This window comes from Aethalodelphis obliquidens, unplaced genomic scaffold (assembly GCF_003676395.1).
Source record: "Aethalodelphis obliquidens isolate GAN/ISIS:26980383/991018 unplaced genomic scaffold, ASM367639v1 scaffold36, whole genome shotgun sequence".
Classification (NCBI taxonomy): domain Eukaryota; kingdom Metazoa; phylum Chordata; class Mammalia; order Artiodactyla; family Delphinidae; genus Aethalodelphis; species Aethalodelphis obliquidens.
In genome coordinates, this window is record NW_020837980.1 from 17,723,471 (window position 1) to 17,743,798 (window position 20,328).

Sequence of the window (20,328 nt, forward strand, 5' to 3'; positions counted from 1 at the left end):
GGTATTGCTCAGAGTCTGAAGCCACACACACACATACATACATCATCCTACTTTGGCTGTAGGATAATATTACGGGAAGAACGAGTATCAGGCAGAATAATAAGATAATAACAGTTGATGTACTTTATAGTTCATGGGAAAATTGGGAAGATCAAAAGAGAGGAGAGATGCAAAAGGAGATGCCCTTGGGGGGACGGGGTCCCAGGCAGTGTGGTAGCTCTCATGACGCATTTACCTTAAAGAAATGAAAATATAGGCTCGCACAAAAATCTGTATGTCAGTGTTATAGCTGCTCTATTCATAGTTACCCCGAGCTGAAAGTAACCAAAATGTCCTTCCATGGGTGAATGGATAAACAAACCAATACAGCCATACAGTGGAATTCTGCCCGGCAATAAAAAGGAGTGACCTACGGATACACAGCAGCAGAGTGGATGAATCTCAGAGGCATTATGAGAAGTGAAAAGCCCGTCTCAAAAGGTCACATGCTGTGTGATTCCATTTGTAGGACATTCTGGAAAAGACAAAACTATGGTAACAGAGGACAGACATCAGTGGTCACCAGAGGTTAAAGGTGGAGGGGGGACCGTAGACAAGGAACGTAAGGGAATTCTTGGGGTGGTGGAACTGTTCTGTGCCGTGATCGTGCTCCTGGTTACAAGATTCTATATGTGGTTAAAATGAGTTGAATGAATGGGGAGTTACTGTTTCACAGGTACGGCATCGCAGTTAGGGAAGATGAAAAAGTCCTGGAGGTAGATGGTGGTGCTGGTCGCACAGCAGTGTGAATGCACTTAAGGTCACAGAACTGCACACTTAGAAATATTTAAAATGGTAAATTTTATTGCTAAAACAGAAGGACATTTTTAGAAGATAAACTGAGTACCAAACGTACCTTTCCTATGAATAAATAAAAATAGCACAAATGCCTGTGTTAAAGGCAAAACGTTCTCAGATTGGATCATAAAGCAAAACCAAACTACAAACAATGGATTCAAAGATACATCAATAACCAAAAATGATCAATTTTATGTATATTTTACCCCAATTTAAATGAATGAATGAATCAATAGAATAACAAATGCATAGAACTGTACCTAAAAAATAATGAAAGTCAGTGATAAAACAGTCCTGTGAAAGCAGAGGGTGCCGATGCGATAACGGTGATAACAGGAGCGTGCTGCGTAGGTAAAGTGGTCCCCGAAGAATTCTGCTGTTCTGCCACCTCCTCACTATTAGCAGACCAGGCAAAGGCTGCCCTTGTAGCCTAAGCATTCCCACCTTTTCTCCTGGGTGCCTCACAGGGCTGAGTGGCATTTGGGCATTGATTTTGTGTGTGTGATTCAAATGGAAAAGCCAGAGTGATGGAATGAATATTGATGTGTGGGATTGTCAAGCTTTGAAGACAAAAGCCCCCAGATTCCGCGTCTCACGCGGGTGGACCCTGCAAACAGGACATTACAATATCCATCTCTGCAAGGTCGCAGAGCTGGCTTGTCCTAATTTGCATAGACTGATTGGACTCCCGACTGAAGGAGAAGAGCCAACTTTCAGGGTCACCAGCCACCCCAGAAGGCATTTCTTGCCTCCCTCCTCCTTTGAGTAGAGACCCTTTCCTTTGCCTGCTGTCGTTCCCAACATCTAGCACTAAGGAACCTCGTTGGGCTGTGTCTGGTCGTCAGCACAGAAGCCTGGGCGCCATCTGGTTTTCTTTTCTTCTGCCATCATGGACTCAAAATAACTCCGCAAGGATCTGTTTCCTTCCTCACCGTGGGAACTGAACAGAGTTGGACGAGGAGCGTCTTACGGCAGAGGGTTCTTTTAACGTGAAGGGACGTTCCCGCCCCACCTCCACCTTTCTAAGCCCAACCCATCCCCCTACCAACTTAAACGCAGCCTCCTTCAAGAAGCCATCCAGGAAGCCGGGCTGCTTGCAGCCTTTCTCCCGTGGAACTTCGGTGGCACTGGTACACAGCCCGCGGTCGTGATTTCGTCTAGCTGTGCATACGGCCTCTTTCACATTCTTGGACGGTAAGCAAGTATCTGACGGCGCTTCTGCCCCTCCTTGTTCTCCCTGGGGCCCAGACCCTCATCCGAGCGCATGTCCTCCGCAGCTCCCGTCTCTCTGCTTTATTCCTTCCAACCTGCTCTTCATGCTGACCCTCCAGGCTCTTTCTGACACAAAAACCCAGCCTTGACACTCAGCCAGAATTCTTCAGTTGCTTCTGATAACGATGATGATGACAGTAATAATAGCTAATATAGTGTATTTAATATGTGCCAGGCACTGTGCTAACATGTTGCCCAGGTTAACCTGTTGAATACTAAGAAGCCTCATGAGGTAGGTGGCATTATTAGCCCCATTGTACAAATGGGGAAACTGGGGCACAGAGAAGTTAAGTGAGTTGCTCCAGGTCACACAGCTATTAAGCAGCAGAGCTGGGATTTGAACTCAAGCAGTCTGGCTCCAGAGGCTCTGCTGTTTCTTTTCCCTTAGAGCATGGACTCTGAACTCCTTTGTGCAGAATTCAACTCCCATTGTGAACCAGGCCCTGGCTCTTCAGCCCTGCTGCCCTCCAGTTACCAGGGCCATAGCTGTTAGACTCCGGCAATGACAAACTGCCCGTGATCTCCAGTCATGCCCGATCTCTCCCAGGGCCCTGCGTCTGCACAGACTGCTGTGTCTATCTAAAAACCCCTTGTCTCCTCTTGTCCTACTAGAGAACTCTCCCTTCAGCTCTTAGCCCCGGCTCTGTGGCCTCCTTAAGGCTGTTCAGGACGGCGCCCTTTGCTCTGGCCTCCACTGTCACGGGCACGCTGCTCCGTGGCGCCCAGCATGTCACTCCCAGTCCCCCAGCCACACCCGCTGCCCTTCCCCCGATCCTCACGTGCCTGGTTCCTCCTCATCGTCCAGTGCTTTGTTCAGAAGCCACCTTTCTCAGAGGGGGCTTCTTAGGACAGCCAGGCTAAACTTATTCTCCGGCCAGTCGCTCTTTATGCTGTATCATAGCTGTGTCCATTTCTTCCCAGTGCTTGGTTTTCACTATTTGAGATCACCTGTGTGCCCATTATCTATGGCTGCACGGCAACCTACCCCAGCACTTGGTGGCTCAAAGCAAGGGCCGTTTCATTTTATTTCCCCAGTTTATGGGTCAGATATGTGGGCGGGGTTGCCTGGTGCCCTCGCTGGAGTGGTTGGAGGGCTGGGCTCAGCTGGGCCTGCAGATAGAAGTGCCTAGATATGACAGCTCCAGCGTGGAGCCCACAGGGTCATAGGACTTCTTACAGAGGCCCAGGAGGAAACTGCAAGGCTCTTATGACCTAGCCTCAGAAGCCCCAGAATGTTACTTCTGTACATTCTATTGGTCAAGCAAGTCACAAGGCCAGGCCAGAATCAAGGACAGGGAACATACTTCATCTCTTATACAAGGACTAGCAAAGAATCTGCGGCTCTGTATTAGTCCATTACATTAGAAAAAAAAAACTTGTTATCTGCCCTACTTCTTTACAATGTGAACTCCCTGAAAGCAGGTTCTTATTCTCCTGTCATACTGTATCCCCAGCGCCCAGAATATCGTGACAGATGCTATAAATGTGTGCTGAATGTCTGTATGAATGAACAAATGAATGAATGAAAAAGTAAAGGAAGGAAAAATTGAATGAATGTTTACATCTCTGACTCTCTGGTATGTAAACTTCTTGTATCCTCGTAAATACAGTCCTCTGCACTATGAGATGCTCAGGATATATTTGTCAAATGAATGGATGCATTTTAATTATCATTAAAGGAGATCACGTGAGTTGTTCCCAGTACATATATAGGTGTTGAATATGAGTAGCTGCTATTAATAAATTAGTACTGCCTTATACGTAGTAAAATCGGTTTATATATTTATTTAATAACTAAACAAAATGGACCCAGATCTCCACTTCCTTGACTCCTTCCCCTTTCCCCTTCCCTCTGCAGCAGGCTGCGGGAGAGCCTCTCTGTTGGGAAGGGGCAGCCCCAGTGCCCCCTAATCCCACCATCTCTGGGTGGGGAAAAGGGCCTTTGCTCCTGGCCTCCGCACCTCTCTCCTTGCCTCACTGCCAAGACTAACTCACTTTGAGGTCATTAAGATGGGGGTTGAGATGATGGTCTGAGGAGCTCAGAGTGCTGAATTCTGATTCCCGGCAGCTCTCTAGGAGGATCAAGTGAGATTACAGGTCTCTTAACATTCTGGCACTGTTTTGCCCTTGTGCGAGAGTGTGCTTGCAGTGATGGCTGGACACCCTGTGTTGAATCCCAAGGAGGTGTTGTCATCTGATATGACAGGAAGGGAAGGATACCCTCACCGGGTGGCTTCACAGTGCGTGGCTTCACTCCCCAGTGAGCAGTAGAACCAGGGGGCTGGTATTTGAGCCGCAGTGGGATGACTCAGCTCGGGGTCAAGCCCTATAAGCTTGTCCTCCTATTTCACCATGTGGCCTGGAACAACTTCCTTGGTCTCTTCAGAGCTTCAGTTTCCTCGTCTGTGAAATGGGATCCATCCCCCAAGTTCCTTCCTTTCTGCGTTTTTATTTTCCTCTGTATGTTTTTAGAATCCCGACCAGGGTAGCTCTGGAAAAAGATTCCAAGTTCAAGGAAGCTCTATAATGGCCAAAGGCGGCTAATAAGGAATACTATATAAAATTCCCTATTTGAAAATCAGACTGAGCTTTTTAATCCAATGCTGGTCTCCTTGGGGTATTGGGTTTTTTAATATTTTAAAAATTTGTTTCTTAGAGTCCTTCTTGTTCTGTGGATTTTTAAGACTTCCGGTTCTGGACAGTACTAATTTACTCCTTCCCCAAACCCCAGAGAGCACAGATTGTCATTCAGGTTAAGTAAGTGCGAGGCAATGCCTCCCAGCTTGGGGTAAGTTTTATTACAGGGCGTTTAGTGGAGGCATCAAGGTGGCATTTGGAGGATTCTTTTTTTCCTTCTTCCTCACTAAAGATACAGTTCTCCATGGCCATGAATTTTAGTAAAATTCAAGCTCCAATGACAGTTTTTTAAAAAATCTAGGTTTTTATTTAAATTTCACCAAGCTGGGACAAGAATCGTCAAAGGAAAAGGCAGGCTCACTTCTGCTTTGGCTAACTGTGGGGTGATACACTCACCCTTTTGGTCCCCAGACTGGCTGAGTTTAAGGAACAAATTAGGGAACGAGAGTTTTCCATCTTAGGGAACATTATCTAACATAGGACAATTTTAGATATTACAACATCATCCTTATGTAAGCAGTTAATAGTTTTGAGAATCCACCATGGGCCAGATATTGTGTTAAGTAATCCCAGATATTATCTCAATATTAATTAAAAATAATACTTCCAGAAAAATGGGGCTCCATGAATTTAAATAACTTGCCCATGTTCATGCAGTTGGTCAGAGAAAGATCTGGAATTCAAATCCAAATTATCTGCCTCCAAGACCAATGCTTTCCACAGGACCACGCCTTCCATTCTTCTAGTGTTGGCTGATTTCTCTGATTGTTTTCCGATGGAAGATGCTTTAACTATTCAGGAGTCTTGCTATCTTCTTATTTAATTCCTGTAGTTCCTTAATAGCTTTCAATTGTTTTCAAATATTTTTATCTTGCCAGTGGCTTGTCTTTCCATGATTTTAGCGGTGTCTTTCAAAGAGTTCTTAATTTTAACAAAGTCCGATTCATCTTTTTTTTTGTGGTGGATTGTACTTTGGTGTCATATCTAAGAAACCTTTGTCTAACTCAGGGTGACAAAACCTTTCTCCTATATTTTCTCCTAGAAATGTTATAATTTTAGGATTTGTATTTAGATATATGATCTACTTTGTGTTAATTTCTATATATCTTGTGAGATATGGAATGAAGGTTTTTTTGCATATGAATAGCTAGCTGTTCTGACACCACTGGTTGAAGACTGTCCTATCTGTCCCGAATCACCTTTGCACCATATGTGTGTTGGTCTGTTGGGGGCACTCCATTCTGGTCCCATAATCTCTTCACTCTCTCTATGCTAATATCCCACTGTCATGATTACTACAGCTTTACAAGTCTTGAAGTCAGGTAGTATAAGTCTTTCAACTTTGTTCTTCTTCTTCAAGGTCATCTTGGCTATTCTAGGTCCTTTATTATTTCTTTAGTATTTATGTATTCAAAGATATAGTTATAAAACAGCATCTAGAAATCTAAAGATAACTTAGAAATTAAAGTTAATTAAGAGTAGTATGGAAACTTTCCATAATCTAGCTTCATCAGGACGTGAGGCACTCTGGGTATCACATTCCATTTGGTTAATCAAAAATTGTTGTATCTATAGAGAACAGATTTGTGGTTGCCAAGGGGAAGGCAGAGGCGGGGGGCAGGGGAAGGATTGGGAGTTTGGGATTAGCAGATGAAAACTATTATATATATAGAATGGATAAACAACAAGGCCCTACTGTATAGCGCAGGGACCTATATCAATGGCCTGTTATAAACCATAATGGAAAAGAATATGAAAAATAATATATATTTGTATAACTGAGTCGCTTTGCTGTACAGCAGAAATTAACACAACACTATAAATCAATTATACTTAAATAAAAAGTTTTAATTAAGAAAAATTATTGTATCTACCTTACATGGATTGCCGATTTTCAAAACAACTAGAACATAAAAATTTATACCAGAATTGTACTGGACATGATTTCAGTTTTCATTGATGTTTCAGAAAATACTTTGGACCCTAGTATTTGGACCCTGTGAGCATCAGTTGTCATTGTCCTAGCAAAGTGGGGAATTACTGATTAAAGGGAGCTCATCTGGTTATACTGCTGCCTGCCATGGTATCTACTCTACTTTTGATTGGGGGATACCTTTTCTCAAACGTCTGAAGTGTTATAATTGACAGTTCTATGCACAGCATTCTGTCTCTTCCAACAAAACATATCCCTGTTTACTTTAAGCTTGTTATCTGCTGGGGACCATGAGGAATACTATTAATTAAGCCAGCTGATTCCTGATAATGTTAGCCATCACTGCTGCTGTGGGACATTGAGCAAATTGCTTGTCCTCTGTGGGCCTCTGTCTTCATTTGTAAAATGAAAGGTTTGGACTAGTTAACCTTGAGTGGCTCATCCAACTCTAAAATTCTTTGACTCTTTTATAGTGTTTTTTTTTTCACTTAAAAATCACAACCTGTTTAAAAATAATTAAACAGAAACTCTTAATGGCAAAAAGCACCACGGTAAGTCAGAAACTAGTGGTCTTTTGATGCGTCTCAGATTACCTAACAAACACCACTGCATGACCTTACTTTTAACTATGGCCAACTTTAAGCAATGAAGATGGCATTTATGGTTCCTGGTGCTGTGACGTTTTGTGGTCCATGAAATCCCCATATTCTGAGAAGCTCTTGAGTGTCTCAGGTCAAGGGAGGGAGGAAGGAGAATGGCTTGAAGCGCAGACAGCTCCAAAGCTTCAGAGTACTCCTGAGTTAGATTTTCAAATGCATCTCCACAGTAAATGGTATAGTATTGAAACCAAGTGGACTTCAAATATCTAGATTGTCTTTCCTCTACCAAGGCACAGCACATATGACCACACACCCTGGTCACATTCCATCTGATCGTTGCTGTTCTAATAGAATGAGAAACTTAGAAAATATGAAGTTTACTAGGGAATGCAGAATATAGACATGAATTTAAAATAATATAAGGGGTCTTCTCTGAGCACTTGCTGTGTGCAAGATGCTGTGCCATGCACTTCTTGTACATTGTGTCATTTAATACAACACACAACGATCTTGAAAAGTAGACGTTACTGTCTCCTTATTACATATGAGGAAATGATGCACAGAGAACTCCTGTTACTTGCCCCACGTCCCACAGTAGTAAGTGGCAGAGCTGCTCTTCAGTCCATATCTGTCTCAATCTAGAGTTTCATGACTATGTCAGAGACTAGCTCTCAGAACTTAGCCAGCTCATTTAGAAAGTAAATGAATTAGTAGTATTAATTATGATCTAAACCAAGAACACAGAGTACTGGTGGGTCACTGTTGGGTAGACTTGATGGAAGGAAGAACTCATAGAAACTGTCCTGAAGAAATTGCTTTGAGTTACATGTTGAGGTGAAGGACATGAATTGGCCCGGGGAGAAAGGTGAGTTCATGCTGAGGGAACAGACTCTATGAGGCTGTGAAGGTACAAATGAATGAATTGTGTGTTCAGGAAGCAACATAAAGACTTGCTCATTGCAGGGCAATGGCCAGAAATAAAGCTGATGTCATAGGGGTGAAAATCCAAGAGATTTCACTTTGTGATGCTAAGCCCTGGTAATCCACACTCAGTTCTTAAACACGAGAGGGAACATAATTAAAATTGCATTTGCTTTTACAATTTATCCTACAACTCATGTAGGATAAACATGGGCTTTTAAAGCATCAAGCAAGGTCAAGAGAAAACTTAGCAAAACATATTTGCTGTCCAACAAGTGATTTTCAGGAGTATGTTGTAGCTTACCTCACTAAGGTCCTATAGCCTTGATAGTGCAATGAAGGGGCCTGCAAGCAGATTTCACACAATTTTCAGAAATAAAGGTAACCAGCCCACTGCAGTTCAGCTAATAGCACATTTCCATCATCCCTGGTTCTGTGCAGTGTGCATAAATGCAGCACACAAGTGTTACAGATGCAAGTCAAGGGTGGGCAGATAGAAAGCTCTCAACAACGTGGAATAAATTGAGTTGAATTGAAGTTCACTTTCAGATAGCAATTGCTGCTCCTGAGTGAGGGCTAATTTATTTGGTGAACTTTTGTTTGTCCCTTCCATGATAAATCCACTAATGCTAACGTAATATCTCTTCACATTTTCTGAAGTCCTCATATTATTCTCTCTCTCTCTCTGTCTCTCTCCAGTTCCAGAGACCTAATGACTTCTCACCCCCTTTCCGCTTTGGCACTGTGCCCAACGGCAGCACGGAGAGGAACATTCGCAACAACTATGCGGAAATGCACGCCTACATGGGGAAGTTCAACCAGAGGGGCGTGGACGATGCACTGCTCTCCCTGAAAACAGGGTAAGAACTGCTTCCAAGCTCAGAACCTTTGATACGTTGCTCACGTTTATGAAACATACGTGGAATCAGATGTGCCATGCTTGGTGCCATGCCACGTTAAAGCAGAGCAGGCTGCATTTGCTCTTTGTGGATCTCCGAGTTAAAGTGACAGTGTAATTCAGGCCAGCGCACAGAGGTCCCTATGCTATTATTCACGTCTATGTATTTTTAATAAACTCTATTCTACTTGCATTAATGTAAACGTGAAACAAGAATGTAATAGATGTAAAAGTCAAAGGGGAGAGTCAAGGCTAAAGTTCACACGTTACACACGAAATAAAGACCTGTTGACCAAAAGGTGAAAATGATGATTTTGGTGTCTTATGGACAGGGAGAAATCAACAATGAAAGGGTAAAAGTTTTTAGACAACGCACAGTAAGAATGTGTTAACCGATCTCCAATTCCAACAAAATTGGCATTCTTTGCTCCAGCTCTGTAATCTCAGTTCATTCACTAAAAGGAGCTCATGAACTGCAAATAGGTTTGCTTGCATAATATCAGCCACATTCATTCATTTGGCCTTCAGAAGCCACAGCTGCAGAGTAAGACAGACAATTGACCATGAGAGTTGTTGGAATTTGAAGGTCCTGGGGCCTCGTAGCTGATTTCCTGTGTTGTAGGTTAACTAGCAACACTTAAACCTCCTGGTGGCTCTGGTTCTGGAAGAACCACCCAGATGCATGTTTACTTAAATACTGTTAGCCTCTGTCTTATCATTATGAAGTCACGGCAGATTTCAGAAGATGGGATTTGAGTTTGGGGTGGACTAGTCTGGGCAGTCTGGTCCCTGGTACAATCACAGTTGTCAATCAGAACTTTGGCTTTTTGATGGACACCCCTCCTAAAGGTTACTCACAGGCCTTTTGAAAAAATGTTCTGTGTCTTACCATGCCAGAAAGGATTTCTTTTTTCTTAAGGAGGAGTAAAGCTAACTTAACTTGTAAAAGTGAAGAGGATGATGGCTGCCTTTCTTTCTTGCAGACCTCTCTACTACCTATATGAATATATCAATTTCTGCTTCCCCCTTTGATGTGTTTAAATACTGACCTATACCTTCCTGACCCCGCCCCTAGCTTTATCCCCTTCCCTGTATATTCTTTCCTTGAAAAGCACAGTATGTACAATGAGATTCTCATACGTTTGGGAATCTGAGACCTCTGACTTCTCCTGCATGCTGCATTGGCTTGTGGTTTCACACATTGGCTCTTGACACAAGCTTGTGCTACCACCACCCCAATGACTCACTTCTCTCCTTGTGCTGCAAAACAGAATATTGAAACCCTTCTGACTGCAAACAAAGCATTGTCCATCTAGTGCTACACGTCTACCTACACTTACCCCACTCCGGACTGTAACGAACGGAGAAATGAAAAATGGTATAGAAGTCTAACCCATGCTATTTGCTGTTATCATTGTGATGGTTCCTTTTCATTATTTCTGTTATTATTTTTATTGATTCCTTTTTACTCCTTCTCCTTTCAGACACAGCTTATGAGTTGGCTTCAGGCCCAGCTTACATTCTCATCATTCCCAGTGGGAGGGAGAGAACTCCTCCTGTCCACCTGAAATCGCACAAAGAACAGCCTGGGATTTAGGCTTTAGTTTCTGGCTGAGTTCCACCTTGAGCCTTACTTTGAGCCACTTCCCCCCATAGTCTGCTGGAGCCCTACTGCTTCCTATTAATGACCCCAGTGGTAGTTTTGTACTAAAATTCCTCCACTGGACTTGCTTTGTTTGTTTCTTTCTCGCACAGGAAACTGGATGCCTTCATCTACGATGCAGCAGTGCTGAACTACATGGCAGGCAGAGACGAAGGCTGCAAGCTGGTGACCATTGGCAGCGGGAAGGTCTTTGCTTCCACTGGTTATGGCATTGCCATCCAAAAGGATTCTGGATGGAAGCGCCAGGTGGACCTTGCTATCCTGCAGCTCTTCGGAGATGGTGAGTTAAAGAAAGGGACAGTGCCTCTTTGGCCTCTCCCGATGGCCAGTCCGAAACATCAACCCTTCTTCCTTCCTCATCCCTCTAACCTCTGCATTTCCAGAAAAGCATTTCACAGTATACTAGGAGATTTGGAGGGTGTATGTTATTAGTTTCCTAACGCTTTGTAGGAAAGTACCACAAACTGAGTGACTTAAACAACAGACATTTGGCTCAAGGTTCTGGAGGCCTGAACCCTAAGATCAAAGTGTCGGCTTTGGTTCCTAATGAGGGACTCGAGGGAGAATCCGCTCCATGCCTCTCCCCTAAGCCATCATGGTTTGCTGGCAATCTACAGCGTTCCTTGGCTTGTAGACACATCACCCCTGCTCTGCCTTCATGTTCACATGGCTTTCTCCCTGTGTGCATGTTTTCCCTCTGTACGTGTCTATGTCTGATTCCCTCCCTTTTTAAGGATACCAGTTATATTGGATTAGGAGCCCACTGTATTCAGGTGATCTCACCTTAACCAGTTACATCTGCAATTACCCTACTTCCAAATAAAGTCACATCTCAAGGTACTGGGAGTTAGGACTTCAACAAAGGAACTGCGGGGGGCAGTGGGGCGTGGTTATACAATCCAACCCAGGGTGAAATTTGGGGGAGAGGATTAGTCAGTCAGGGAGGTGTGTTTCAGGATTACAGGGTATGATCAAACCCTCAGGGATAGAGTAAGAGGGGCTGGGATCAGAAGTTCCCCAGTCTTCTCACATGTGGCCAGAGCAGTGGATGGGATTTTGGAAAGGTCTCTGCTCTCTCTGGGCCCAGAGAAAGGGCAGAGACATCCACACGTGGGCATCTGCTCATCCTTCCCTCTCCCATCTTGCTTTTCCCTCTGGAAGAGGGAGGAAGCAGGGCCAGGGTCCTCAGAGACAGACACCGGAAGGCACTCACCCCCCAGAGTGATTCTCGCAGCAGACTGAGCAGACAGCTTGTTTTGAGGAAATCTCATCTCCTGTTTCATTACACTCACGCCTTCTGCATCCCTCTTCACTTTATTGTTAAAGCACCTACTCCTCCTGTTCGTCTCACAGAAGCTAATCCAGTTACGGATGAGCAGCCTGACTCTACTTGGCCTCACAGGCCATCAACCAAGCGGTTCCCTAAGTTCTGTCTGCAGAATCTTTGCTGTTAGGGATGCGAGAAGAAGCAGAGGAGCACAGGGAGATTGTCAGACTCTGGGTGAAGTCCGCTGTTCCCTAGTTAGGAAAATCATACTTTGATCCAAGAAATGAGTAAAAAGTGATTTGATTAACATTGGAAAGAAGAGGGGGGTTCCAGGTGGAGGGTTACGAGCCATTTTGGTATAAGAGTTTCTGTCATTGTAATGCAGCTGTCACTCAAAGGCAATAACGGGGCCTCTATCCACGAGGAAGTGCAGCCATAGAGATGATTTGCAGAAGTTGCCAGGGCTTCGGTCAGATTATTCAGACAAGGTTCACCTTTTGAACCAAACTGGAACTACTGGAACAGGCAGTTTTCTTCATGAGATTTTCAGATTTTCGCTTCTCTGGAATTAGATGCATTCTCGGGCATATGGTGTCTGTCATTTTCCTTTTGTCTACGATTTCTACCTTGCTAATTCCTAGTATCCACTGAAGTGGATCACGGTTATTGTAACCTGGCATGACTTGAATTAATCAAAACTTCCTTAAGCAGCGTTAAAAGGAGGCAGGTCCGAACTGGGTGGTGTCATTTTACTGCAGCTTCCTCCCTTTTGCTGTGAACATTTATATTTTCAACAAGAGATCAGGAAGTCTGAGGACCTCTAGGGAATCAATCAATCTCTCTGCCGATATGTCTCTGTCTCTCCTCCCCCCGACCCAATCTGCTTTGCATATATTTTGAGAGCAATTTTCTGAACCACTTGTTCGGTTATGTTGTTCCTCACTGTCTACCACAACAGCAAGAAAAAGTTCAAAGTGCTTTAGTCTGATACTCGGGCCCTCGGCGATCTTGCATCAACCTTTTGTATTCAGCTTCCTTTGCCTACTGTTACTCTGACTCGTTCTGCCTGCCTTTCCCAAATATGCCTTGTGATTTTCTACCTTCCTCCCCTTGATCATGCTATTTCTGCTGCCTGGAGTGCCTTTTTATGCAATATAAATTAAAATTCACCCATTCACCATGCCCACCTCCAAGTCCTACATCCTCATGAAAACCCACTGGCCACCCATCTGCAAAATCACTCTAATTCAGGCAGCTCTTGTGACCTGCATATAGCTTGTCATACTGATTGTTTATACACCAGTTTACACTGGGTAAGTCATGGGGCACAGAGGTAATGTCTCCTGTCTTTGTGTCACCGGTGGTATCCACATTATCGTTTTCACTGAATACCTAAATACATCGATAAGTTACTACATAACGGTATTTAATAAAATCCTAACTTTCTCTGTTGGTTTTCTTTCTTTATGTCTCCTTCTCTCTTTCTCTCGCATGTTTTCCTCTCCTTTCCCCAACACCCCTCTCGCCCCCTCTCTCTACTCCTGCCCTCTCTCCTCTCTCTGCCTGTTCTCCTTCCCGTCCCGCCGCCAGGGGAGATGGAGGAGCTGGAAGCTCTGTGGCTCACGGGCATCTGCCACAATGAGAAGAACGAGGTCATGAGCAGCCAGCTGGACATTGACAACATGGCGGGCGTCTTCTACATGCTGGGGGCCGCCATGGCTCTCAGCCTCATCACCTTCATTTGCGAACACCTCTTCTATTGGCAGTTCAGGCACTGCTTTATGGGTGTGTGTTCTGGCAAGCCTGGCATGGTCTTCTCCATCAGCAGAGTAAGTGCTTTGATTCAGGTGCTTGGAGCTTGGGAAAGACAGCTCACTGTGCAGAGCACAGAGAGCCAGGAGGGCACTGACTGCAGCCCGAGGCTGCTGAAGCGAGAAGCCACATCATGTACATTTCCCCGGGGGGGGGTGGGGGGGATGACATCATTTCAAGTGGCTCAAAAAACAGGTGATGCAGTTTTTCCTTCAAGAAACAGATTTCTGTGTGGGGTTTGGGCATTTGGTTCTCCATAAGAACTGGCAGATCTATCAGAATGAAACATTTGGCCTTTTCCCAGATGCCTTTCATCACCATTAGTTAATTCTGCAGAGGTTGGATTAATCATTTAATCCTTTTAAAAAATCCTATTTCTATTTAAATCATGAAATATCTCTCTCTTATTCTGACATCCAAAGGTATACCATTGGTTATTTCACCGTCTACTCTATGTTTTAACCATGTGTGAGTTTGGGGAGTTAAAGAGCTTAACAGAGCCTTCAGAAATAAGTCCTGACCTGTAAGAAATTTGCATTCCAGAAACTTCCTTAATTGGAGCAAGAGTATAGCTCAAGTCGTTCTTTATTTAGTGCTCTTCTGTGTGTCTAGTCCAGAATGAGATTTTGAACACAGTTTTGAATATGAACAGAGGGTCACAGGGAAGAGCTAAAAAAAAGAAAAAAAAAAGACTTCTTTTGAATTTGTTAATAAAGTTATGGGATTCATTCATGAGAGGTGGACTCAAATGTCCTCTTCAAATAGAGGTCTAGGCTTCAGACATAAATAACCAACTTTGTCTCTAATGGAATTACATGAGAAAATGGAGTACTCATTCAATTGTTGCATCTTTTGATCATTTTCCTGTAGTATTTTAGTTGATAGAGAAAGTGTCCTCTCTGGCTGTGAGTTGCTGCAGGCCATTCAGTTACCTGGGAGCAGGAGGTTGGGACTAGTGGTCCCTGAGCCACGTCGTTGCACTGCGTGGCCCTCCCCAAGACCTCTCCAGAGAGGGGGATGGCAGCAGTGGGGGGAACCTGTAATAGAAATCCCATTTGTAGCCCCTCGACATAATCAATGGCTCTGTAGAGGAAAAGTGCATTTTCTCCTGGCCATAATCAAGAAGGGTTAGAAAGGAGCCCTAAGAAGGAAAGTAGAGGAACCTTCTCTTAGAGGTCTCTTATCTCACTGCTGCCTCAGGGAAACTGAGGCTTATCATATGCAAATCTTCCTTCTTTCCCATGTAGCTGCCATTCTCCTTTCTTTTTTTTTTTTTTTTTGTGGTATGCGGGCCTCACTGTTGTGGCCTCTCTGTTGCGGAGCACAGGCTCCGGACGCGCAGGCTCAGCGGCCATGGCTCAGGGGCCCAGCCGCTCCGCGGCATGTGGGATCTTCCCAGACCGGGGCACGAACCTGTGTCCCCTGCACTGGCAGGCGGACTCTCAACCACTGCGCCACCAGGGAAGCCCTGCCATTCTCCTTTCTAATCTTCTCTCCTCTCGTGCCCCTCCATTGGGACAGCCCCTTTCCAAATTTATCCCCCTAGTTTTAAAGATACAATTCAAACAACCTCCTCTGCAGAGACCTTCCCTTGCCAGGCAGAAAAGTTCCAAATGTGTCCACCTTTCAAGGCAGGGGGCAAGAGACTGGCAGGAGGTTGGCCTGACTTTAGACTTGAGCCCAAGCCTTTCCCTCTCCTGGACGGTGTTCCTCAGGGCTCTGCACAAGGAGCCGCACACAGGGAGTTCTCAGTCGATACTAATTTGTTAAGATATTCATTATTTATGATCAGAGTAACTGAGTGAGAAACTATAAGGAGGAAACCAGGAGCTAAGGAGAGAATAAAGCAGAGGATTCCACAAGATTCTTTTATTTATTTATTTATTTATTTTCTTGAAGTACAGTTAATTTGCAGTGTTGTGTTAATTTCTGCTGCACAGCAAAGTGATTCAGTTATACATATATATACACTCTTTTTCATAGTTTTTTTCCATTATGGTTTATCACAGGCTACTGAGTGTAGTTCCCCGTGCTCTGCAGTAGGACCTTGTTGTTTAATCCGTCCTATATATACTAGTTTGCATCTGCTAACCCCAAACTCCCAATCCATCCCTCCCCCACCTCCGTCTCCCCAACAAGGGCATTCTTTATTCGTATTTAGTACTGGGATATCTGTCCCAGGTCCTTCCTGCCCTGGTATAGGGCACAGCAGGAGAAAAATCCCTCTTTGACCCCAGGGCTGCCTGACTGTCTCTGTGAATTTGGTTCACGCTTGGCTCAAGAAGAGAATTGCTCAGTTGTGATTTGGTGACCAAAATCCTAAAAGCTGCTCAAAGTTTGTCAGAGCCGGGAAAGAGTGGCAGTTGTGAGCGCCTGGGCTCTGCCGCACTTTACTGCCAGCCAAGGGTGACCAGCCAGGCCCGAGAAGCCCCAGCATCTGTAGAGCATTGCTACTGATTTCCAGAAGGCTGACAATATTTTTTGCTATCAGTCGATATCATGGCCTCATTTTTGAGACACAAAAACCTCAGCACGGAAAGGAAAATCAGTTCGAGTCCGTAGTGGAGTTGAGGCAAGAATGTCCTGTCTTGCAATTCGAATCCATTTGTTCAAGTCACTCGGTGTAGCCGTGTTCCCTCTGGATCACCAGGCCGCCAGCTCGTGATGCGACTTGCTAAATGCAGGGGGGTAAGGCAGGCAAGCTTCTAGCCATATGTTTCTGTGAGTGTGTAAGACCATCCCTTTCATGTCCGCTCTGACTTTTCTCATCCACTTGGGCAGTCAGTGGTGGGTTGGTTGGGGGGTGCTGTTTATGGTCACTTCCTGCCTCGCCGGAGACCTAACCGGTCCCATCCTCCCTCCAGGGTATCTACAGCTGCATCCACGGGGTGGCCATCGAGGAGCGCCAATCCGTGATGAATTCCCCCACCGCAACCATGAACAACACACACTCCAACATCCTGCGTCTTCTCCGCACGGCCAAGAACATGGCCAACCTGTCCGGCGTGAACGGCTCCCCACAGAGCGCCCTGGACTTCATCCGCCGCGAGTCGTCCGTCTACGACATCTCCGAGCACCGCCGCAGCTTCACGCACTCTGACTGCAAATCCTACAACAACCCGCCCTGCGAGGAGAACCTCTTCAGCGACTACATCAGCGAGGTGGAGAGGACTTTCGGCAACCTGCAGCTGAAGGACAGCAACGCGTACCAGGACCCCCACCACCGGCCGCACAGCATCGGCAGCACCAGCTCCATCGACGGGCTCTATGACTGCGACAACCCGCCCTTCACCACGCAGCCCAGGTCCCTCGGCAAGAAGCCCCTGGACATCGGCCTCCCCTCCTCCAAGCACAGCCAGCTCAGCGACCTGTACGGCAAGTTCTCGTTCAAGAGCGACCGCTACGGCGGCCACGACGACCTTATCCGCTCCGACGTGTCGGACATCTCCACGCATACGGTCACCTACGGCAACATCGAGGGCAACGCGGCCAAGAGGCGGAAGCAGCAGTACAAGGACAGCCTGAAGAAGCGGCCGGCCTCGGCCAAGTCCCGCCGCGAGTTCGACGAGATTGAGCTGGCCTACCGCCGCCGGCCGCCCCGCTCCCCCGACCACAAGCGCTACTTCAGGGACAAGGAGGGGCTGCGGGACTTCTACCTGGACCAGTTCCGCACCAAGGAGACCTCGCCGCACTGGGAGCACGTGGACCTGACCGACATCTACAAGGAGCGCGGCGAGGACTTCAAGCGCGACTCGGTGGGCGGAGGAGGGCCCTGCACCAACCGGTCGCACCTCAAGCACGGGCCGGCTGACAAGCACGGCGGAGTCGGTGGGGTCCCGGCCCCCTGGGAGAAGAACCTGACCAGCGTGGACTGGGAGGAACGCTCCGGGGGCAACTTCTGCCGCAGCTGCCCGTCCAAGCTGCACAACTACTCGAGCGCGGTGCCCGGGCAGAACTCGGGCCGGCAGGCGTGCATCCGCTGCGAGGCGTGCAAGAAGGCCGGCAAGCTGTACGACATCAGCGAGGACAGCTCCCTGCAGGAGCTGGAGCAGCCGGCCGCCCCAGTGGCCGTGCCGTCCAGCGCGCCCGCCGCCAAGTACCCCCAGAGCCCGACCAACTCCAAGGCGCAGAAGAAGACCCGGAACAAGCTGCGGCGCCAGCACTCCTACGACACCTTCGTGGACCTGCAGAAGGAGGAGGCCGCCCTGGCCCCGCGCAGCGTGAGCCTGAAAGACAAGGGCCGCTTCCTGGACGGCAGTCCCTACGCGCACATGTTTGAGATGCCGGCGGGCGAGAGCGCTTTCGGCAACGGCAAGGCGGCGGCGCCGGCCGCGGGACATCACCACCACGGCAACCATGGCAACCCCGGCGGCGGCGGCGGCGGCGGCGGCAGCGGCAGCGGCGGCGGCGGCGGCGGCGGCGGCGGCAGCTACATGCTCAGCAAGTCGCTCTACCCCGACCGGGTCACGCAGAACCCTTTCATCCCCACTTTCGGGGACGACCAGTGCTTGCTCCACGGCAGCAAATCCTACTTCTTCAGGCAGCCCACGGTGGCAGGGGTGCCGAAGGCCAGGCCGGACTTCCGTGCCCTTGTCACCAACAAGCCGGTGGTGTCGGCCCTGCACGGGGCTGTACCAGGCCGTTTCCAGAAAGACATCTGTATAGGGAACCAGTCCAACCCCTGTGTGCCTAACAACAAAAACCCCAGGGCTTTCAATGGCTCCAGCAATGGGCATGTGTATGAGAAACTGTCTAGTATTGAGTCTGATGTCTGAGTGAGGGAAGAGAGAGGCGAAGGTGGGTACGGGAGGGTCGGGGCTGTGGACGTGTGGTGCGCATGTCACAGAGGGTGACGGGGGTGAACTTGGTTCCCATTTGCTCCTTTCTTGTCGTTTTCATTTATTTATGGGATCCTGGAGTTCTGATTCCTTCTGAGGGCGACCCTGGTGACCAGAACCATCTCTGCTCCCTTTCCAGTCCCCTCCTCCTTCCCGGTCTGTCCATCCTTCCAGTTCCCAGTTCCCGCGAGAGGATACGGTGGGCTCGCTCAGCCGGCGAGGGCGGAGTGGTTGAAGGAAGTGGCCCCACACGAGCTTCCTCCTAGCGTGGAAGGACTCTTTGCCACGCACTTCGAGGGAAGCACGGAGAAGCGGGAGGAGGCCGCGGGAGCGCAGGATAGCTCTCCCCGAACTGACCTTTACGTTTAGGTGAGGAAGCACAGCGCCCCAATAAGCGCCTTTAGCATTACTGCCTGTGAATGAACAGAGGCTTTTGCTAAATTCTTGTTGCTTAGATGGCGTGTGTTTGGGGATCGTGCGCCAGGCAGAGGGTGGGAAGCCACGTGTGTTTCTATATAAGCCAAAAAAAAAAAAAAGTTTGCTTCAATTCCATGAGACTTAGCTTGTAGTGAACTGGAATGAAAGGTCATTGACGGATGATGGAAAGTACATCAGAGCAGTGTTTCATGGTGCATTAGAGGCAAGGAAGGAGGGACTGCGTGTGCATGTGTGTCTATATACGCTTGCACACGTGTTGTCTGTACACGCCTGTCATCAGGCCTTTTCATGCGGAGAAGGCAACCTTGCCTCATGATGTTGTTTCTTTCAACAAGCACCGGGCTTGTTTTGGCTTATATACAAACAGAGACGGGCCTGTGTTACCTGAATTTTGGCTGTCTCTCCCCTTGACCCTTCCCAAATGAAGAGAATGGAAGTTCTTGACGGAGAAGTTCCTGTGGTCTAGACAAAAACGTGGGTGAACAGTCCTACAAGGGCAACGTACAAAAATAATTCCTCCGTGGTTGCCAATACATTCCACCAGTTTTGGCCAAGAACTTTCCAGGAAGGCTAAAGGGAAGTAGAAGCAGCCAGGATTCTTTTGGCCCGTACCTGAGGGCAGAAGATTGTACAAAGCTCGTCTGAGCTTTTTGGACCCTCCTCTGGCCAGTTTGTGGGGAGGAGCTAAGTAAGGCTTTGAAGGACAGGGGGGTCATTTGTGGTCGGGTAAGTGAGAGAGGGGGATGTTTTCAGTGCTTTGATCCCTTCTTACTTAACCTGGAGCTAGGAGAGCAGGCTTGTTACCCCCCTGAATTGGCCACAACCGATACGGCACAGCCAGTGAAGAGGCACGAGCTCGCTCCACGAGTACAGCTCGGGAAACAGTGGAGGGAAGGGAAGAGGTTCGGAAGCGGGGACGGGAGGCGAGAAGGGACTCCCCCGCTACCCCATTGGGTCTGGCTCCCTGAGGATGTGACGCTGAACCCAGTGTGGACACTCTCTGTAGAAACCCCTCCACCTTCCTGCAACACCTCCTTCCCCTCCCAGATAAAGAATAAAGAATAATATATATATATATAGATAGATGAGGGCACTGGCAGATGTGATAACCCCCTTCACTCAGAGTTGGAAACTTGAGAAGGGAAACGAATACTTGTCACTGCCAGTCCTGAAACTTGGGGTAGGCGTGTTCCGTGGGTCAGTTCCACTGTCC

General features: G+C 47.1%; 1 protein-coding gene across 1 annotated transcript in view; it reads left to right on the forward strand.

Moving 5' to 3' along the window:
* Positions 1-18,614, forward strand: part of GRIN2B (glutamate ionotropic receptor NMDA type subunit 2B) — a 294,156-nt gene extending 275,542 nt beyond the window's left edge. The window contains exons 9-12 of the mRNA XM_027129551.1: positions 8,899-9,059; positions 10,853-11,040; positions 13,618-13,856; positions 16,704-18,614. Coding sequence (XP_026985352.1) covers positions 8,899-9,059; positions 10,853-11,040; positions 13,618-13,856; positions 16,704-18,614 — 2,499 coding nt within the window. The remainder of the gene's footprint in view (positions 1-8,898; positions 9,060-10,852; positions 11,041-13,617; positions 13,857-16,703) is intronic.
* The last annotated feature ends 1,714 nt before the right edge of the window (positions 18,615-20,328 follow it).